The sequence below is a fragment of the Choloepus didactylus genome, chromosome 8 (genome assembly GCF_015220235.1).
Source record: "Choloepus didactylus isolate mChoDid1 chromosome 8, mChoDid1.pri, whole genome shotgun sequence".
Lineage (NCBI taxonomy): Eukaryota > Metazoa > Chordata > Mammalia > Pilosa > Megalonychidae > Choloepus > Choloepus didactylus.
In genome coordinates this window covers 32702323-32720580 of record NC_051314.1, presented here as the reverse complement: position 1 = coordinate 32720580, position 18258 = coordinate 32702323, and the positions used below count along the sequence as shown (strand labels likewise).

At 36.0% G+C, this 18258-nt stretch overlaps 1 protein-coding gene across 10 annotated transcripts in view; it reads left to right on the top strand.

The window, feature by feature from the left end:
• The window catches only part of CFAP54 (cilia and flagella associated protein 54), a 429497-nt gene that overhangs the window by 317856 nt on the left and 93383 nt on the right, over positions 1-18258 (top strand). For 8 of the 10 annotated variants that reach the window (XM_037846937.1, XM_037846939.1, XM_037846934.1 and 5 more), the window contains 2 exons: positions 2502-2600; positions 3122-3263. In XM_037846937.1, coding sequence (XP_037702865.1) covers positions 2502-2600; positions 3122-3263 — 241 coding nt within the window. Of the gene's footprint in view, positions 1-2501; positions 2601-2662; positions 2750-3121; positions 3264-7667; positions 8273-18258 lie in introns of those variants that run through there. The other 2 variants (XM_037846941.1, XM_037846942.1) reach the window with 2 other exon arrangements.

The window sequence follows — 18258 nt, the reverse complement described above, 5'->3', positions numbered from 1 at the left end:
TATTAGTCAATATCTTGCTTGTGATAGCTATATTCAGATTCTCTATTTCTTCTTGAGTCAGTTTTGGTAATTTATTTCTTTCTAGGAATTTGTCCATTTCATCTAAGTTATCTAATTTGTTTGCATAAAATTGCTTATAGTGTTACCTTAATAATTCTCTTAATATTTATAGGATTGGTAGTGAGTTACCTCTTTCAGTCCTGATTTTGGTTAGTCTTGCTAGTGGTTTGAGAATTTTGATCTTTACAAAGAACTGACTTTTGGTTTTATTAATTTTCTCTATTGTTTCTCTGGTATCTATTTCATTGATTTCCACTGTAATCTTTATTTTCTTTTTTCTGCATGCTTTGGGTTTAGTTTGCTCTTTTTCTATATTTTTAAGGTGAAAGCTTAAGTTGTTAATTTGATTTCTAATATAGGTTGACATCTGAAAACACAGTAAAGAAATAAAAGAATAATCTGATAATTTCAATAGATGCAGACAAAAATTGACACCTATTTATGATGAAAATTCTCATAATTCTCATAAAGCTGTAAATTTCCTTTACACACTGCTGTAGCTGCATCCCATAAATTTTGATATGTTGAATTTTCATTTTCATTTGGTTCAGAATATTTTCTAATTTCCCCTGTGATTTCTTCTTTGACCCATTGGCTACTTAGAAGTGTGTCCTTTGGTTTTCTAATATTTGGGGGATTCCTAAAGTTCTTTTGATTGTTGATTTCTAATTTAATTCCATTGTAGCTGGAGAATATATTTTATATGTTCTCATATTTTATGATGTTAATATTACATTTTGTGATATTAATACTTTACATTTATTGAGACTTGTTTATGGCTTAGCATAAAATCTATCCTGGAGAATGTTCTGTGTGCGCTTGAAAAGAATGTTCATTTTGTTGTTGTTGGGTAGATGTTCTGTAGAAGGCAGGTCAAGTTGTTTGGTTGTAATGTTCAAGTTTTCTGTATCTTTGATAATTTTCTGTCTAGCTATCCTATGAAATACACAGTTATTTTTATATTATACACTTCTATAATATAATATCATATGTTGTAATATACTAGATATAAATAATATAAATATAATTAATATAATTAACTATTTTCTGGGGACTCTTAAAACTGCTAATAAAAATTAAACAGAGCATTTTAAGCCATGCTTTTTCATAGCACCTCCCCCACCTGAAAAATGCCCACTATGTTTTTCGTCAGTCTAAAGCTCTCCATTCTGAGCTCCATCCCAACCTCTTCAATAAAGCCTTTGTATCAATTCAAAATGGTTTCTTTCTTTTTTTCGATTTCCATGTCAATGAATTGTCCTTACATTCTTGTTATTATTTACTGTTATTCTGTAGTGTCCTTCATTTCATGCCTGTTAATCTTGGTTCCCAGGACTTGGTAAATTGCCCACGCTTCTCTAGGCAGTAAACTGCTATCTGCCACCCCAGAGCCAGTGTAGTTCCATTGCAGCTAATGACTTGGGTTTTCTTATCTTGAGACAGGACTATATTGCTCAGATTCTGTATAAGTGGATCCCTCTGGATATCCTATGCCTTCTAGCATCCCATATGATTTAGGCAGGACATTTGCACACTGCATTCCTGCTTTGGCATCAGCGTTTTCTATTGCCTTTCCTTTTTCTTGGTAGTATTCTAGCCAGAAGTCAAAGAAAGATATTTTTGTTATTGTTGGTTTTATCTTGCAGTTTTAATAAAGATTAAAGAACTGATCAAAATATGAGCAGCAAGAAATTAGAATTAAGGGATCTAGATAATATATGAATTGAATATTAGTTCTTTCCAGAGTATTTGAATCTTATGAATTGACAGTTAATACTTATTTTAGTCATCTTAAAAAATGTAAAATGGATACCATATTACCGGTGGAGTTTCTATTTATTTTTGTAAAATTGACTTTAAAACTGAAAAATTGAAAAAAACTGAAAAAATTATATAAACACATGGTAAACAATTGTTCACTATTTCTTTTTGCTGTTCTATGGAACTTTATAACATCATTGCTTTAACATTTTCAAAGTTAGAAAGATGTTAGCAAATACCTTTAAAAAACTTTTAAGTAATATTTTCATTTCTGACATCTGTATATTTACAGATCCTCATTAAAATGGAATTTGGCTTTACTTAAAATACCATTTTAATTAATTTTATCATTACATAAATAATGCAAGCTCATTGTAGAAAATCAGAAAAAAAGATAATCACTTTTAAAACCTGGGGATAACTTACCACCATTAATTTTCTTTGTACGTACAGTGTGTGTGTGTGTGTGTGTGTGTGTGTGAGTGTGTGAGATCACATTTTGCATGCTATGTTGTAACTGACACTTTTCTTCTGTGGTATATTTTGAACATCATTTCATGTCAATGGAAACGTTTTTATTCTTAATGACTACATAGTATTCCATTAAACTGTCATCTTCAGAAGATAAGAAAAATTTGTCACAATCTATCTTTATCATAAAACATCTGTCATATCTTTAGGTTACTTCCAGAAAGCAGAGTTCTATTAAAGAAACAATAGTAAATACATCTGAAATGTACAGTTCGTTGGCCTGGATTGCAATAAGAGCTGCCTCACAGGTTGGTGTGATTTTTGTTTGATCATTATTTTCACTGTCACATTTGTATTTTCTGCCTACCAGCTGTCAAGACAACACAATACATGTATACAAGAGAAGGGAAAATTTCACATTCCTTGGAATTTGTGCCAATGATGTTTCTTTGGACAGGTTGGAAATACTCTCTATATGTTTAATGTTTTAATCTGTATTAGCCAGACCTAGCTCCGTTTGTTTCAGCTTTTCTTTAATGAAACTGTTGGCAGATACACACGTGCATATATTTGACATTTTGGCAAATATCTATTATAGCTATTTAAAGTGACTTATGCATTAATTAAATTGTCAGCAGTAATGATTTGTTTGACTATGATATATACTACGTGTTGGGAGATCAAGTTATTTTTCAGATTGTCTTTATTTTTTTATTCCAATGTATATTGAATATTATTTTCTGAATTAATTTTTTCACATTTACCTAATAGATAATCTATGAATCAAAAAGCTTAACTTTATGAATTTCAATTTATGTATTCATCATAGGTCAGTGAAGCCGTGCTAACAATTAACCTACTCATCGGGAAGAAGAATGCTAGGATTGATAAAGTTAACCAGATGGTGTTACCAAATATCCCAGAATTTGCTGCTGTGGATCTTTTGTCTTCATATACAGATTATTTGCTGGGTATGTTTGAGTGTTTAGACATTTTACACAAACCTGATAAAATCTTAAAGGTTTTATTGTGGTGGTTTATATGGATATGTTAGTTTTTAGGTTAGAGGGGATAATGGTTTGTGGGCCTCCTGGGAGGGTGGGGAACCAAAGAACCTAGCCACCAAAGCAGAGTCCTCAGCTTACTGCACATGCATGCAAGTCACTGAATTAGCTGTTGCATTTCAGATGCATGGTTCTTTGGAAAAAAAGGTATTTATTTATATCTGTTTCCTTTCCTTTTGGAAATGTTTATTTGAGGGACTTTCCCTGATCCTCTGATGTAAAATGTGTACTCACTGTCAAATTTTCATACAGCTCCCTGCTCTTTTCCTTGATTAGTATATATCTGCATGTATGTTCATGTGTGTGCTTAAGCTCTCTCTCATTAAATTACCATTGGCTCTATGAAGGCAGGGTCCTTGATTATTTGTATTGCTGTTCCATCCACAGGAAATCTCACAGTGCGCATAGCAGGCATTCAATTTTAATATTTGTTAACTGAATTAATGAGTGAGAGATTGTCAGAGTTGAAATTTGGTCTCACTACTGTTACGTTTTTGCTTATTTATGGCTGCTGGTTTAGCTAGTAAACAATAATATAAACCACTAAGTCAGATCAGTGGTAGCACAAGTATTTAAAATTCATTTATGTGTTTGTCCATTCATTCATTTGAAAAAGATTTCTTGAGTGTTTCCAGTGTGTAGGCCTTAATGATAGGTGCTAAGAAGCAAGGTACTAAAATCTGACTTCCAGACTGATATTTCAGGAACATAGGTTCCTACTTCTGTTTGGTGCTTGGTGAGCATTGAGCCAAAGCAGTTGAGGAGTTTTACCTTAAACCTAATTGGAATGGGAGTAGTCTTCATAAAGCTTCTGAAATCACATGTCTAGGCAGTGGTGAAGTATTGAGTCAACCTTAGCTGAATCTCCCCCTTCCTTGACTTTTTCCTGAAGAATTTCCCCCTTCCTTGACTTTTTCCCGGACCATTTTAAACCTAGAAATGGTTTGTGTGAAGTTAAATCATTAGATGCACTTTTTATGCTGAGATTTTCTTTTCCTATTTCTATGTCTTTCATCAAGTTTCTGGGCCATAGCCTGAGTCTCCAACTGGGTGCTTGTCTTTCTTAGAGTCCCTATAGAAGGGTGTCTAGAGACAAAACCATTAAGGAAGTCTGGCAGCCCAGCAGCCAGTGGCGGTTGCTCACTTCTTTTGCTTACTGCTGTTTGGCAGCACACTCCTCCCTGGTTCAGAATGCAAGGTTCAGAATGCAGCCCTCTTAGAAGCACATGTGATTGTTTTGCTATAAAAAAAGTGCAATATAAATAGAGACTTCAATTGACATCCTGATTCTGCAAACCATTCAATTTCTTTCAACCTCATTGTCCTGATCTGTAAAAGAAATTTAAATTTATTATGAATAAGTCCCAAATCTGAACATTTCATCTTTCAACATGTCTATTTTTTCTATACACAGACCCCTTTATTCTAGTCATTTCCTTGGTTTCTTGTTTTTAGGGTAGGAATAACAAGTAAGTTTCATCTAAGATGCTGTATTAGTGAGTTGTTGCTGGAATTATGCTGTGTAACAAACCACCCCAAAACTCAGTGATTTACAACAACAAGAATTTATTCTTACATTACACTCATGGGTTCTGCTTCAGACTGCAGTTTGGGTTCAGGTGTACTCCATGTGTGTTTGCTATGATACCCAGTAGCTACCTGGTGCATGCTCTTCTCATGATAGATCACCAGAGCATAAGAGCTACACCAATCACAAGAGCTCATTTAAGTCTTCTGTTCACATCACATTTCTTTGGTGATAGCAAATCTCATGGCCACAGCCAGCATCAGTGAGGTAGGGAAATAAAGTCTGCTTACACAGGGAGTAGGTCTTGAATGTTTGCTGCATTACATTGGACAAATTGAATCTCTGGCTGCTAAGGATGATGCTGAATTCCCTGTATGGAAAGACAAGAAAAAGGTGCTGATGTGATCAGTTAATGATGTCAGCCACAGGCTACTAGGGGGAGTGCCAGCCCCTAAGAAAAGGTCTCACAGTCTTCATCTGTTTGTTTCATACTAGAACGTATGTTCTCTTTTTCCATTTCATTGGTTTTCATAGCATATTCCAATTTTCAGTTTCCATTTTGCACTCTTAGCACTTCTTTACTATTTTAACTATGAAATTATCAAATTTTAAAATTCAACCTGTTTTGCATTTTGCCTCTCCTTCAGAATAATAATTTTTCCCTCCAGTATTTTTCTGGCAGCTGATAATTAATTTATGCTGACGATTTCTCTTAATTCAGTATTTGGGTTAGAGGGAGGTTCTGAATTCCCACCTGATTGCCAAAAATGCCCAGATGGCAGTGAAATTGTTATTATAATGAATTGCTAAAGGGCAAAATCCCTTAACAACAAATAAAACTTGTTTGATTTTTTACATTAGCATAAATTAACATCCAAAAGAAAACCTCCCCAGTAATCTTAGCTTAAAACAATACCAGTATTGATCTGTGTTCCAATTACTGACCAATATTCACTGTTATTGTGTGCAGAGCACTGCACCAAAAATTTTTTTCTGGAAGGAAGGAGTTGTCACAGAACTCAAGGAAGAGGCTTCCTGCCTCCCAGGAGCTTCCAGTCATGGGCAGTCAGAACAGGCATGCACACTGAAATTTTATAAGTTCATCTTTTAAGAGACCATATTAATATACTGAAAGCTAAATATATACCTTCGGAGGGATGCTGAGCACAGGCAGGAAGGGCAAATGAGTTAATTAGGAACATTTTTACAAAGGAAGTATATTGTGGGACAGTTGTTTGTGGACTCATAGACATGGGGTATCAGAGGAGAGGGGAAGCACATTTTCCTGTAGAGCAATCAGAAGCATGATGGCAGAGTGGACTAGTTTTGTGTGGAGGAAGAAATATAGATCATCTTGCCAGAACCAGAAAGCAATAGTATGGCATCAATAGAACAATAAGAGAACTGAATGATTCAGCTGGTCCAATTTGTTGAGGTTTTCTCTACATTGTCTTGTAGGAAAAGAGACCCTGAGCTGATGGTATTGATAAGTAAGATTCAATCAAAAAAAAAAATTATTAGATGCCTATGTCAGGCTAAGTTTTCTAAACCTACTCAGTCTTTCTGCCTTGAAATTTTTGTGGCCTTAATAAAAAGCTCAGTTAATATAAAAAAAATTAAAATTGTTAAATGCTGTAAGACATTTCAAGTTAAAATAACATTTAGGACTAACGGTCCTGGATGCAGCTCTCCCAACTAAAAAAATATGGAAAATACAGTCTTGTAATGCTAAAAATTAATGTTGGTGAACCTGTTGTCAGAATATAAAAATGAAATTTATGGAGCATATCTGAGAATCACAACTTACCCCTAATATGTGTTTGCTTCTTGAAACAGAGCAAACCTACCAGCCTGAAAAAAAAACATAACTTTTTCTTCCCTTACTGCCTTGCCTCTGGTTTAGAGACACAGGGTCAAATAAAAACTCTGATGCCAGCCCTCTGCTACTCTCGTCCCTTCTCCTGTTCCTTGTAGACACAATTCTCAGTAATGGTGGGGAACTAGAGGGACACATTAATTCTCAAATCCCAAATAGTTAAACCACTTACAGATGAGAATGGAGGTAAGTTGTCTGTGCCAGCAATGATGATTTGCTGTGTTTATGTGTATGCGTGCGAGTGTGCGTGTGTGTGTACTATATTGCATTAGTTCAGAGTGTTAAGAGATTGACACGTTGGGATATGAAAAGAACCAACCTTAGAGAAGCAGAGCTGTCTAATTCCAATGCCTGCAAGAGTGTGGATATTCCATTCAGAGCTAGCACATGAGTGACTTAAATCTGAGAAGGGACACAGCTGTGGCGAAGAGCAGACACACACTCCATCAATTGCCAGACACCAGACAGGAAGATACCTCCTTATTCTAGACAAAACAGATGTGAGAAAACACTGCCAAATCAGTATAATGGAATGTTTTCCTGAAGACTCACAGGAACATTTACCCTTCAGGGATTCAAAGGAAACTTTAGATTGTTTGGTACCCTTGGCAGGGTACAGGCAGTCCAAGACTGAAATAAGAGCAGAAAGCCATAATGTAGGAAGTTCCAGATAATAGGATGAGTGGCATCTGATGCTGTGTGCTAGTGCTCCCTTAATTTCATTTATCCTTTAAAAAAAATCCCATGAGGATGTCATTCTGCACATTTGTAAATTAGGTTATGTGCTCTGAGGGGTTATATAACTTGAATAATGTTCCACTGCTAATTCAAACCCTGATCTATCCATTTAAAAGGCTGTGCCCTTAATTGTTATGTTGGATGTGATTTTTTTTTTTTAATTTATCAGCAACACAAAATTGATGCTTCACAATTTCAGCAACCCAAAATTGATGCTTCCGGTCAACCTTTGGACTGCTTGAACTGAGCTGACATGAAAGATTGCCCCTGCCCTTCCCATCTAAAAAAACATTAAAATGCTGGATGAAATAGAACAAAAATTGTTTTAATTTATAACTGAGCTTGAAATAAAAAAAGAGAAATCTCAAGATACCAGAGTGAAGTGGAGGATTTGTAAGCAGAAGCTGAAGCAGAGGACCTCACTGGAGAAGGAATGCAATTGGGCCTTAACAGCTGAAGGCTGGGACTCCATGCCTGTTTATGGAGAGATTCTAGAAAAGTGTCTGTCATAGGGAAAGCCAACACCTAGCTAATTGTGTAAAACTGGGTGTTCTGGCTTGTTAATGCTGCTATTATGCAAAATACCAGAAATGGATTGGCTTATATAAAGGGGATTTATTTGGTTACAAGTTTACAGTCTGAAGGCCATGAAAATGTCCAAATTAAGGGTTCAACGCAAGCATACATTAACTGAAGGAAGGCCAATGGTGTCCGGAAAAACCTCTGTTAGTTTGGAAGGCACATGGCTGGCGTCTGCTGATCCTGGATTGTTCCAGCTCCTCTCTCAGCTCCTGTGCATTCTTCAGAATGTTTCTCTTGGGGTGTTTTGTCCTCTCTTAGCTTCTCCAGAGCAAACTCTGGGCTATCATCAGAAAAGTCTGCTTTCAACGGCCATCTCCAAAATGTCTGTCTAAGCTACAGCTGCTCTGAGGTCTTTCTGTTTGTCAGCTTTTTTATAGGACTCCAGTGATTAAATCAAGCCCCACCCTGAATGGGTGGGGTCCATACCTCCATGGAAATAATTTAATCAAATGTTTCACCCTAAGCAACACTAATACGTCTGCCCCCCCCCCCAAGACTGCACTAAAGAACATTGTGTTTGGGGGAACATAATGCATCCGAACTGGCACACTGGGATTCGTAAAGGAATTATACATGAAATGAGGACAAGGAAAACACTGTCCCCTGGCCAGACTAGATGCAGAGAAACATGCCAAGTCTTCTAAGGTAAGTACATAGTACATACTATGCCTGAACATATCCTTACAACACTTTTGGATTATAAAGAGAAAAATAATAAGTATTCCGTCAGAAAAAGCAGATTTTTGACAAAGGAACAAAACTTGAGCTGGTCTTAATTTTTCTTGGTGACATTAAAGACCAGACAACATTGGTCAAATATGTAATTTCTTCTTTTAATTTAATTAAGTTTTTTAATAGAAAGTTTATTTTCAAGAATCACAATTCAAAAAGTATAGAAGAGTATGTAGGGGTGGGGCAAGATGGCAGCATAGACAGGTGTGGAATTTAGTTCTCTAGAGCAACTAGTAAATAACCAGGAACAACTAGTAAATAGTCTGGAACAACTGTTGGGGGGCATCCATGGCTGGGCACACATGATACACCAGCCTGGAATGAGTGGAACAGCTGAGATTACAGCATAGAACTGTAAGTAAAGCTCCCCAAACTGTGGAACTGGTGCCCCTCCTCCACCAACACAACAGGCTGAGTTGGAAAACTTCACTGTGGAAGAAAGAAGCAGGCTACCTGGAGTGAGGGAAAGTAAATCAACTAAACTCCAATTGTTGTTTAATTAACAAATTTGGAGTACTAAATACAAGCTACAAGCACAGATAAACCCAGGGCAAGCAGGAAGGTACCCTAAGGTTGTTCCCAGCAGAGAGGAGGTGGGGCTGATGGAAAATAAATAAATAAATAAAAAACAGAGGCTTTTGGAGATGACTGAGCTCAGAATACTGGAAAATGGCTGTGTCTTAAGAAAAGGGGCACCAAGAACAGGGTATCAACAGCAGTCAACTGTCAAAACTGGGGGCTGGGACTGGCTCTGAAAAGGGGCTCTCTCTCTTTTTCCTTTTTTTCCCCTTCCATTCCAAGTAGCTCACTAGAGAAAGCCTCAGGAATTTTCATTTTCATTGTCAGCACTGATCCAGGCAAGGGTGGAGTTAAGGGAGTCAGAGAGGCAAAGGAGGAATTCAAGTGTAGAAGATAACTCCCTAAAGGGTGCATCTTCCCTAAGAAAAGTGAGGTGGGGCTTAGCTCAAGTGGCTGTCCCCCCCTCAGAGAATTCAGACCCCAGGGCCTGGGGGGCAGAACCAGAAACAACTTAAGCTTGGCTTCTAACACCCTCGGCCCCTGGCCAGATCAGAGTCCACTGAGAATTAAAGGGGCTGCACGTCTTTACACTAGTGGGGAGTTGTGGGCTGAAAAGCATCACTTTCTGGGCAGTATAGGAAAAGCACAGAGTCTAGAGGCCTCACAGGAAAGTCTGACAACCTGCTGGGTCTCACCCTCAGGGAAAACTGATACTGAATGCAACCTCCTCCTGAGACCAGGGCCTGTCTGGTTTGGGAAAAACTGATTGAGGTAATCAGGGAAACCATATATCTATACAACAAAAAATTACAAGTCACATTAGGAAAAATGAAGATATGACCCAGTCAAAGGAAGAAACTTACACTTCAATTGAGATATAGGAATTGAAACAACTGATTATTAAACAAATCTCCTAAATCAATTAAAAAATCAAATCAATGAGTTGAGGGAAGATTAAAGAAGATAATTAGGCAAACATAAGGAAGAACTCTGAAGTTTGAAAAAACAATTGGCAGAACTTATGGGACTAAAAGGCACAATAGAAGAGATGAAAAACACAATGGAGACTGCATCAGGCAATTTGAAGAGGCAGAAGAAAGGATTCTTAGACTGGAGTACAGGACAGCTGAAATCCTACACACAAAAGAACAGATAGAGAAAAGAATGGGAAAATATGAGCAGGGTCTCAGGGAACTGAATGACAACATGTAGTCATGGATATATGTGTCATGGGTGTCCCAGAGGGAAAAGAGAAAGGAAAAAGGGCAGACAGAATAATGGAAGAAATAATCACTGAAAATTTCCCATCTGTTATGAAAGACATAAAATTACAGATTCAAGAAGCACAGCATAGCCACAACTGAATAGATCTGAATAGACTGACTCCAAAACATTTAATAATCAGATTATCAAATGTCAAAGACAAAGAGAGAATTCTGAAAGCAGCAAGAGAAAAGTGATCCATCGCATACAAAGGAAGCTTGATAAGACTGCAGATTTCTCAGCAGGAATCATGGAGGTGAGAAGGCAGTGGTATGATATATTTAAGATACTGAAAGAGAAAAACTGCCAACCAACAATTCCTATATCCAGCAAAACTGTCCTTCAAAAATGAGGGAGAGTTTAAGATATTTTAAGGCAAACAGACACTGAGAGAGTTTGTGAACAAGATACTTGCTCTACAAGAAATACTAAAGGGAGCACTCCAGGCAGATCAGAAAAGACATGAGAGAGAGATTTGGAAAATAGTGTAGAAATGAAGACTATCAGTAAGGGTAAAAAGAGAGAGAGAGGAAAAAATAAAAATAAAATAAGATATGATGTGTAAAATCCATAAGACAAAATGGTAGACAGTAGACATTATGTTGAGTGAAATTAGCCAGAAACAGAAGGACATATACTGTATGGTCTCACTAATATGGACTAACATTGATGAGTGAAATTTGGAGAGTTGAGAACACAGGTTATCAGGAGATAGAAAGAGGTTAGAGATTGGGCATTTGATGCTGAAGGAGTACAGAAGGTTCAGGAGGATTGATTGTATAGATTCAGAAATATAATAGATAGCATAATAGTGTGTGATGGTAACACAATATTGTAAGTACTCTGAACAAATATGAGTGTGAGTATAGTTGAAACAGGAAGGCTAAGGGCAGGTATGACGTCAGACGGAGAGACAGAAGATAAAGTCTCGAATTGTATAACTTAGTGAAACAGAGTGGTCAATTGATAGTGATTAAATGTACGAATATAAGAATTTTTTAAATGAGGGGGAACAAATGAATGTCAGCATTTCAAGGTGTTAAAAATTGGATGGTATAGGGAAAAAATACAGTCAATGCAAACTAGAGTCTATAGTTAACAGTAACATTGTAAAATGCTTCCATTAATTGTAACAAAGGCAATATACCAAAGCTAAATGTCTATAAGAGGGGGATATAAGGGAGTGATATGGGATTCTTGGTGGTGGTAATGTTGTCTGACCTTTTCATTGTATTTTATTTTTATTTTTCTTCTCTCTTTTGTATTTTTATTCTTCATTTTTTTCTCCTTTTCCTCTTTCTTTGGGGAAGAGATGGAAAAGTCCTCATATATATTGTGGCGGTGAATGCATAATATGTGATTATACTGGGAATCATTGTTCGTTTACTTGGGGTGGATTGTATGGTATGTGAATAAAACTGTTAAAAAGTAAACAGAGGGATACAAGTGCTGGAGGAAATGTGGAGAGAGGGATGTACCTATTCCCTATTGGTAGGGAATTAAAATGGCACAGCCAAGCTGGAGGGCAGAGTGGAGGTTCCACATAAAACTAATCCTGAGGTTGCCATATGGTCCTGCAACCCCATTATTGAATATATATTTGGAAGAACTGAGAGCAGGGACATGAGTGGACATTGCACACTGGTGTCTATGGCAGCCATATTCATGATTCACAATGGATGAAGGTGGCTGAGGGTATATTGACTGATAAATGGAATGTTGAACTCTGGTATTAACATACAATGGAATTCCAAGCGGCGGCAAGAAGAAATGTGGTCGTGAGGTATGGACCTATGTGAATGGATCCTGAGGACAGTATGTTGACTGAAATAAGCCAGAATCAAAAAGGAAAACATAATGCCTCACTAATCTGGACTAACTATAATGTGCAAACTCTGAGAATTGAATCTGAGAACATAGGCTATCAGGGGAAGGCTTATGGTAAAGTTTCCTAGACTGTAAGTTCTTACAGCAGTCACATCTATTCATGAGTTGTAATGGTTATCTCTAAATTCTGAGATGCTGAGCTGGTCAGTCCCTGTAACCATGGGTTCCTATGTGACACCTGAGACTAAGAGCCAGAGTTCAGCAGCTATGAATGTCAGCATTACCCCATATAGCAAATGTTAAAAAAGCCAGAAAAGAGATCAGACTTCAATTAGAAATAGGAATGAAATGGACTTGATTATAACTAAGGTAAACTAGACTAAAAGGAAAAGGATGATATTGACTGTGTTTTAAAATCTCAACTTCTTCGTAAGACCAAAGGAAGAGATGGTTATTTGGTGCAAAATCTATACTTTCTGTAGCACACTATATAATTTAACTTGTATAGTCAGTTTAGTCAAATAGCATAATTACATGGAACCTTGACTAGGGAGTGAGATCTGGTTGGTTTGCACAGGTTAGTGTGAAGCCAGAGTAATTTGGGCAGAGAATAAAAAGTATCTTCAAAGCCCCCTTGAGGGCCTGTGGAAAAATGTGGAAACATTCAACTTCCCCATATAGGGAATTCCTGATATTCTCGCAAGCATTGAGGACTACTATTGTAGTAGGCCAAGTCCTCGATCTTGGGGCTTGCTCTTAGGATGCTTGTTACTGCAAAGGAGAGGCTAAGCCTACTTATAATGGTGTCTAAGAGTCACCCTCAGAAAACCTCTTTTGTTCCACAGATGTGGCCTTTCCCTCTAAGCCCACTCAGCTGGTAAACTCACTGCCCTCCCTCCCTACATGGGACATGACTCCCAGGGGTGTAACTCTTCCTGGCAAGTGGGTCGTGACTCCCAGGGATGAGCCTGCACCTGGAATTGAGGGACTGAGAAAACCTTCCTGACCAAAAGGGGGAAGAGAAAGAAAACAAAATAAAGTTTCAGTGGCTGAGAGATCTCAAATGGAGTTGAGAGGTCATTCTGGAGGTTATTCTTATGCATTATATAGATATCCTTTTTTAGTTTTTAATGTACTAGAATAGCTAGAAGAAAATACCTGAAAGTGTTCAACTGCAACCCAGTATCCTTAATTCTTGAAGATAATCGTGTAACTATATAGCTTATATATTATGACTGTATGATTGTGAAAACCTTGTGGCTCACACTCCCTTTATCCAGTGTATGGACAAATGAGTAGAAAAATGGGGACAAAAAGAAAATGTATAATAGGGGTAATAGGGGGAGAAAAGGAGTATGAGATGTTTTGTGCATTCTTTTTTGCTTTTATTTTAATTTTTACTCTTATCCTTATTTTTTGGAGTAATGAAAATGTTCCAAATTTGATTGTGGTGATGAATGCACAACTCTGATGATACTGTGAACAACTGATTGTACACTTTGGATGATTGTATTGTATGTGAATATATCTCAATAAAATTGCATTAAAAAAAGAATAATATGTAGCAAAAGCCTCCCTTTCATCTTCTCTGCAAGTGTCTCAGTTCTCCTCCTCAGAGGTAACCGGTATTATCATGGTATTAGTTTCATATTGATGCTGTAACAAATCATCATAAACTTAGTCAGTTAAAACAACAGCAAAAATTATTGTCTTACAACCCTGGAGGTCAGAAATCCCAGATGGGTCTCATTGGGTTGCCATCAAAGTGTCGGCAAAGCTACATTCTTTCTGGAGGCTCTAGGGGAAAACCATTTCCTTGCCTTTTCCAGCTTTGAGGCCACTTGCATTCCTTGGCTTGTGGCCTCTTCCTCCATCATCAAATTCAGCAACGTAGTATCTTCAGACCTCTCTCTGTTTCTGATATTCTTGCTCTTCTGTTGCCATCTTCCATATGTAAGTACCTCTATGATTACATCAGGCCTACCTGGATAACCCAGGATCCTCCTCATCTCAAGGTCAGGTGTTTAGCAACCTTAATTCTATCTGCATCCTCATTCTTCTTTGCTGAGTAACCTAACATGGTCACAGGTCCCAGGGATTAGTACATAGACCTTTTTTTTAAGGCCATTATTTTGTCATAATTATAAAGTCATCCCTGCTCTGAAACTATAAGCAAGTTCTTCCGTGGATTATTTTAATAATTTGTGATAATATGTTTAAATTTAAAGTTTAAATCTATTTGGAATATACAAAGTGCGGCAGATTGATACAAATTTAGTTTTTCCAGATGATTACCCTTTTTTTGGTAAACTTTTTATTCAATTCCTATTGATCTATCTATTCATGCTTCAATACCATGCTGTTTTAATCATCATAGCTCATAATATTGATAATGTATGTTAGGGTAAGTCCCCACCCATCCTTTTGTTTCAGAATTGCTTGTTGTTGTTTGAACTTTGGAATCAGCTTGTCTAGTTAAAAACCTCTTTTGTATTTTTATTGGAATTGCATTAAATTTAGACATTAAAAGGAACTTATATTTTTATGATATTGAGTTATTTCAGCCAAGATCATTATATGCCTTTATATTTTTTGGTTCAAGTCCTCCTCTTTTTCCCTGGAAGTGTTTTAATAATTTATTGAAATATATCTCATACTTTTCTTGTTAGGTTTATTTCTAGATATTTTAATCTTTTTACTGTTATTGTCAATTTTTTTCATTATATTTCTTCTGGTTGTCGCTTGTATTTTTGGAGGCTATCAGTGTCTCTGTATTACTTTATTAACCTGAGATATTTTTTCCACATCATCTTTCATGAACAAGGTCAGGGGTTGGCAAACTTTTTCTCTAAAGTGCCAGATACTAAATATTTTAGGCTTTGTGGGGCATATAGTCTCTGTTGCAGCTACTCAGCTTTGCTCTTGTGGTGTGAAAACAGCCATAGACAATATGTAACTGAATGAATTTCATGTAATTTTCACGTCACCAAATACTATTCTTCTTTTGATTTTTTTCAACCATTTAAAACTATGAAAACCATTCCTAGCTCATTGGTCAGGTATAAACATAGAGTGGGCCTGATTTGACCTGCAGGCTATAGTTTGACAAACCCCGGACAAGGTGATAATGATCACCTACGTCTAATATATTTCTGTTTCCCCCGTACAGCTGCAGTTTTTGTTTTCTTATTGTTGATGTGATGTCACCTGGGGTATATATGTTCATAACTACTATGTCTCTATTGTGAATTGTACCCTTTAACATTTTAAACATCCCATTTTTGTTTCATTCAGTTCCTTCTGCCCAGAATTCTCTCTTGTCTGTTACTAAGATCACAAATCTTGCTTTCTTTTGGTTTGCATTGGCCTAGTGCACATTTGCCCTTCCTTTTATTTTCAAACTTTCTAAATCATTTGTTTTAAATATGTCTTTTACATAGGGTATGGAGTTGGACTGTATTATAAAACATGACTGTTTTGTTCCTGTAATAGGCAACTTTAATCCATTTAAATTTATTCATATGAGATGTATTCATGACATTTTTATTTTGTATACTTTAAAACTATATAAATCATAAATTAGAAAGCAAAACCAGTAAAATCTAAAAGTTATTCTTCGGGAAAAATTCAATAAACTATTAATCAAATATTTTTAGAAAAATTAATTACAGAGAATAAAACACAAGTGAAAATAAGAGGAAAGTAATAACTGATATTGACAAATTAAAAGAGAGGCTTTTTTTGTTCAATTCCAAGTAAATAAATTTGAAGACTTCTATAAAATTTATGTTTCTTGACAAATATGATTTACCCAAATTTACTACAGAATAGATTTAAAAATCTAGATAGGTCTATTACCATAGAAGAAATAAAGTTGTTGGAAATTAAAACTGATAATTTTAAAATTATGTTTACTTAATTAAAAATAATAATGTCATTACTGTTGACTTAAATAGCACATTATTAAGAAAAATAATTATATTTTCCAAAGCAAAAAAGATTTACTGAGAATAACATCTCTTAATATTTAAAAAATCTCTTTAATGTCTAGCTTAATGAAAGATAGTTGGACTCTCATATCTACTTCTGCAATTAATCTGTTGCAATATATTCCTCTGGTTGAAATGTGCCAAGATAATCCTGCCTCATACAGATATGTAGTTGGAAATGGAGGAGCATTTTTAAAGCTTATTCAAATAATTGTGGGTATTCTTCTTTGATATAAAACCTAAACTGGGTAAGTGGTAGTTTCTTAAAGGTTGGTTCCAAAGTACAATCTGAAACTGTATCGTTGGACTTTTCATGCTGTATTACCTTAAAATACTGTTTTTACTGTATATTCTTAAGTTCAACTGGTATTTTAATCCATTCATGTATTTATTTTACTCTGAGTTCATGGCAGTGAAGACTTCAAGGACTGGTAGCATAGTTTGGTGCCACTGCCTTTCTAGATTCATAGTAAGTCACCAGTAATTTTATCATCATTGTTTTCACACCATCAGTGCAAATGTCAGCACAGTTGTTCCAGAATAAACCATGAAATCCAAAAAAATTATTTAAAACTTTGAGTATTTCAGCATCACTTATGTTATTGGCAATCATTCACATAAGAGATAATCTTCTAAGAATTGTTGGTGCTAATATTATTAGACAAATATAAGCAGAAGCGCAAGTCCGTCCATAGCTGTAGATTTGTCCATTTGTAAGGCAAAAGTACAATTCTTCAGATGAGATATTAACTTATTGCTTATATTTGCAGCCAAGTCTTTAGGTTCAACAAGCTATTTTGTTGTTGGAAAGTTCTGTGATTCTGTTTACTGACTTTTCATCCAGTGGAGATTATTGCAAGTAGGAGATTTGGTCTTAGATCTCAGGATGTGCATTCAGCACTGTCAACTGTACAAGACTTTATTAATCTCTAGGCTTTTGTGTGTGTTTCTCCAGCCACTGCAATTTGATAACTTACTCTACATGAAGCTTTCATGGCTTTTTCATTTTTTAGTTTGAAAAGCCGTAACAGTAAGTTTTTGGCTTTTAAAGAGCTCATCACATATACATTTAACGTCTTCTATTCCTTTTTCTTTAAACTATCAACAATTGGTCTCAAAATGATGCTTTAACTTAAGTGGCCCCATTATACTATTCAAAAATATGCATCTCACCATATAGAGTGTACTTTTTTTTTTATTAAATTCAGTTTTATTGAAATACATTCACACACCATACAATCATCCATGGTATACAATCCACTGTCCACAGTATGATGACATAGTTATGCGTTCATCACCACAATCTATCTCTGAACATTATCCTTACATCAGAAAGAACCAGAACAAGAATAAAAAGTAAAAGTGAAAAAAGAACACCCAAATCATCTCCCATCCCACCCCATTTGTCCTTTAGTTTTTATCCCCATTTTTCTACTCATCCATACACTAGATAAAGGGGGTGTGATCTACAAGGTCTTCACAATCACACTGTCACCCCTTGTAATCTACATTATTATATAATTGTCTTCAGGAGTCCAGACTGCTGGGTTGGAGTTTGGTAGTTTCAGATATTTACTTCTAGCTATTCCAATACATTAAAGCCTAAGAGGTGTTATCTATATAGTGCATCAGAATGTCCACCAGAGTGACCTCTCGACTCCATTTGAAATCTCTCAGCCACTGAAACTATTTCGTCTCACTTTGCATCCCCCGTTTGGTCAAGAAGATATAGAGTGTACTTTTTTTAAAATTCAATTTTATTGCGATATATTCACATACCATGCAGTCATACAAAGTGTACATTCAGTTGTTCACAGTACCATTTATATAGTTGTGCATTCATCACCA